At 58.1% G+C, this 2585-nt stretch overlaps 1 protein-coding gene and 1 non-coding gene across 2 annotated transcripts; one reads left to right on the top strand and one right to left on the bottom strand.

Moving 5' to 3' along the window:
• Positions 1-77: 77 nt before the first annotated feature.
• Positions 78-1963, top strand: VDAG_01263 (beta-glucosidase; the record flags this gene model as incomplete). The annotated part of the gene is made up of 2 exons (XM_009650149.1): positions 78-165; positions 216-1963. 2 exons carry the CDS (start codon positions 78-80, stop codon positions 1961-1963), a joined length of 1836 nt encoding a protein of 611 aa, XP_009648444.1.
• Positions 1964-2371: 408 nt separating this feature from the next.
• VDAG_20072 lies at positions 2372-2464 on the bottom strand. The gene has a single exon. It is a non-coding gene; the product is annotated as a tRNA-Ala (tRNA).
• Positions 2465-2585: the final 121 nt, after the last annotated feature.

Here is a 2585-nt window from a genome sequence, read left to right as displayed (position 1 = left end):
TCTTCGGTAATGCGACGGTGGCAGGCTACTAACGGTATTGACAGGTCAATGGTTCTGCAAGCGTGCACAACAGCCAGATGATCAATGGCGTTCTGAAGAATGAGCTGGGCTTTCAGGGGTTCGTCATGAGCGATTGGTTTTCGCAAATGTCTGGTGTCGACGCTGGTAAATCATGTCCCGCCTAGGCATGCTGCTCGCCGACTAACATGGAACAGCAATTGCGGGCCTCGATATGGCCATGCCCGGAGATACCCAAGTGCCCCTGTTCGGTTACAGCTACTGGATGTACGACCTGACCCGCTCCGTCCTGAACGGCTCGGTCCCCATGGATCGTCTAAACGACATGACCACGCGCATTGTCGCGACATGGATCAAGTTCGGACAAGACAAGGGCTTCCCCAAGGTCAACTTCCATCTGCTGTCCAACGACGCTGTGGGAGATCTCTACCAGGCCGCCTGGCCCTTCTCGCCCCGAGGTGTTATCAATGAGTTTGTGCAAGTCCAAGCGGACCACAACCTCGTCGCACGAGAGGTTGCTCAAGATGCCATCACCCTGCTGAAGAACAATGGCAGTCTTCTTCCGATCGCGACATCTCGTTCCATCAAGGTCTTTGGCACCGCTGCACAGACAAATCCCGATGGCCCCAATGCGTGCGACTTCCGCAGCTGCAACAAGGGTGTTCTCGGCATGGGTTGGGGGTCAGGCGTGGTCGACTACATGTACATTGACGATCCCATCGGCGCACTGCGCAAGCGTGCCGGCAACGTCGAGTACTTTGCGACAGACAACTTCCCGCGGGTGCCAACGCCCAACGCGAACGATGTGGCCATCGTCTTCATCACTTCGGACTCTGGCGAGAACTCCTTTACCGTCGAAGGCAATAACGGTGACCGCAACTCCGCCGGGCTTCGAGCTTGGCACAACGGCGACCGTCTCGTGAAGGACGTTGCCGCGGCTTACAGCAACGTCATCGTCGTTGTTCAGACTGTCGGCCCCATTCTCGTTGAAGAGTGGATTGACCTGCCCAGCGTCAAATCCGTGCTCTTCCAGCACCTTCCTGGACAAGAAGCTGGCGAGTCGCTCACCAACGTCCTCTTTGGCAATGTTTCGCCTTCGGGTCACCTTCCCTACAGCATCACGCGTCGCGAGAAGGATCTTCCCGAGAGTGTCACCAAGCTCACGGGCGGTTCGACCGGACAGCCGCAGGATACCTTCTCCGAGGGTCTTTACATCGACTACCGTTATCTGAACAAGAACGGCATCAAGCCCCGCTTCGCTTTCGGACACGGCCTGTCCTACACAAGCTTCAACTTCACGAACCCCTCCATCAGCGCCGTGACACAGCTGTCACGTACCCCACCCGCGCCCCCGTCGCGAGCCCCCGTCCTCAACTTCAACCAAGCCATCCACCCCTGGCAGCAGGGCGTTGTGCCCGCCGGGTTCAGCAAGATTTTCCGTTACCTCTACTCGTGGTGCACCGAAGGCGAGGCCAAGCAGGCCGTCCGCGACCGTGAAGACGGCAAGAAGTACCCGTACCCGCCCGGCTACACAACGGTGCAGCCATCCGCGGTCCCAGCCAGCGGCGCCTCGGGCGGCAACCCCCGGCTGTTTGACGTCGCGTTCCGCGTGTCGGTGACGGTGCGCAACACGGGCGCGACGCACACGGGCCGTGCCAGCGTGCAGGCGTACGTCCAGTTCCCCGACGGCGGCCCGGAGACGCCGATTGTGCAGCTGCGCGACTTTGAGAAGACGTCGAGGCTGGCGCCGGGCGGCAGTCAGGTTGTCACGCTGGCGCTGACGAGGAAGGACCTCAGCATCTGGGATGTCGTGAGCCAGAACTGGATCGTCCCGTCGCCGGGCGGGCGGTACAAGATCTGGATCGGCGATGCCAGTGATAGGCTGTTTACTGCTTGCTACACGGACACGGGCAGGTGCGAGAGCGGACTTCAGAGCCCCGTGTAAGCGACGGACGGTCCTATTGTTTACTGAGCGTGTTTCTGACAGGGCTTGCCTGCGTAATTGTTCGTAGTTGATGATGGGATGACACGGTGATACAATAATGATGTTTTCCCTGCATGACCAAATGCTTGTGATGTGCCATCTGAACATGACTGTCGACCAGGTCTCATCTGCTTGATCAGACCTCGAATGGCAGGCACATTTTGTACTTGTACGGGCCACAAGGCAGACGTCGTGCCACCCGGCTTGTCAGCGCGAGCGCACCCCTGTCTCTGCCGCAGATGGGTGATTGGCGGTCACAAAATGAGAAGCGAACAAGACATGTGGGAAAACCCTGCACCATGGGGGGAAAAAAATAAGCGTCCTCAGCCCAGCACAATCAAGATCAGGAAGTGCAAAAGGCAAAAGAAGTGGACACGCCGGGAATTGAACCCGGGACCTTCAGCAGTTTAGTATTGATCAGATCAATGCTAAGCAGATGTCATACCCCTAGACCACACGCCCGTTTGTTGTTGGAGAGCAGGGTGTGTCATGGGTACATGTGGCGGCGGCAAATCACGCAGAGATGTGTGGTGGATCTGTGGTCTGTGAAATGAGCGCGGCTTTATTAGCCACTGATCCACCC

This window comes from Verticillium dahliae, genomic scaffold (assembly GCF_000150675.1).
Source record: "Verticillium dahliae VdLs.17 supercont1.2 genomic scaffold, whole genome shotgun sequence".
Taxonomy (NCBI): Eukaryota; Fungi; Ascomycota; class Sordariomycetes; order Glomerellales; family Plectosphaerellaceae; genus Verticillium; species Verticillium dahliae.
Note: the sequence above shows the minus strand (reverse complement) of the source record. Positions and strands in the feature narration are given on the sequence as shown.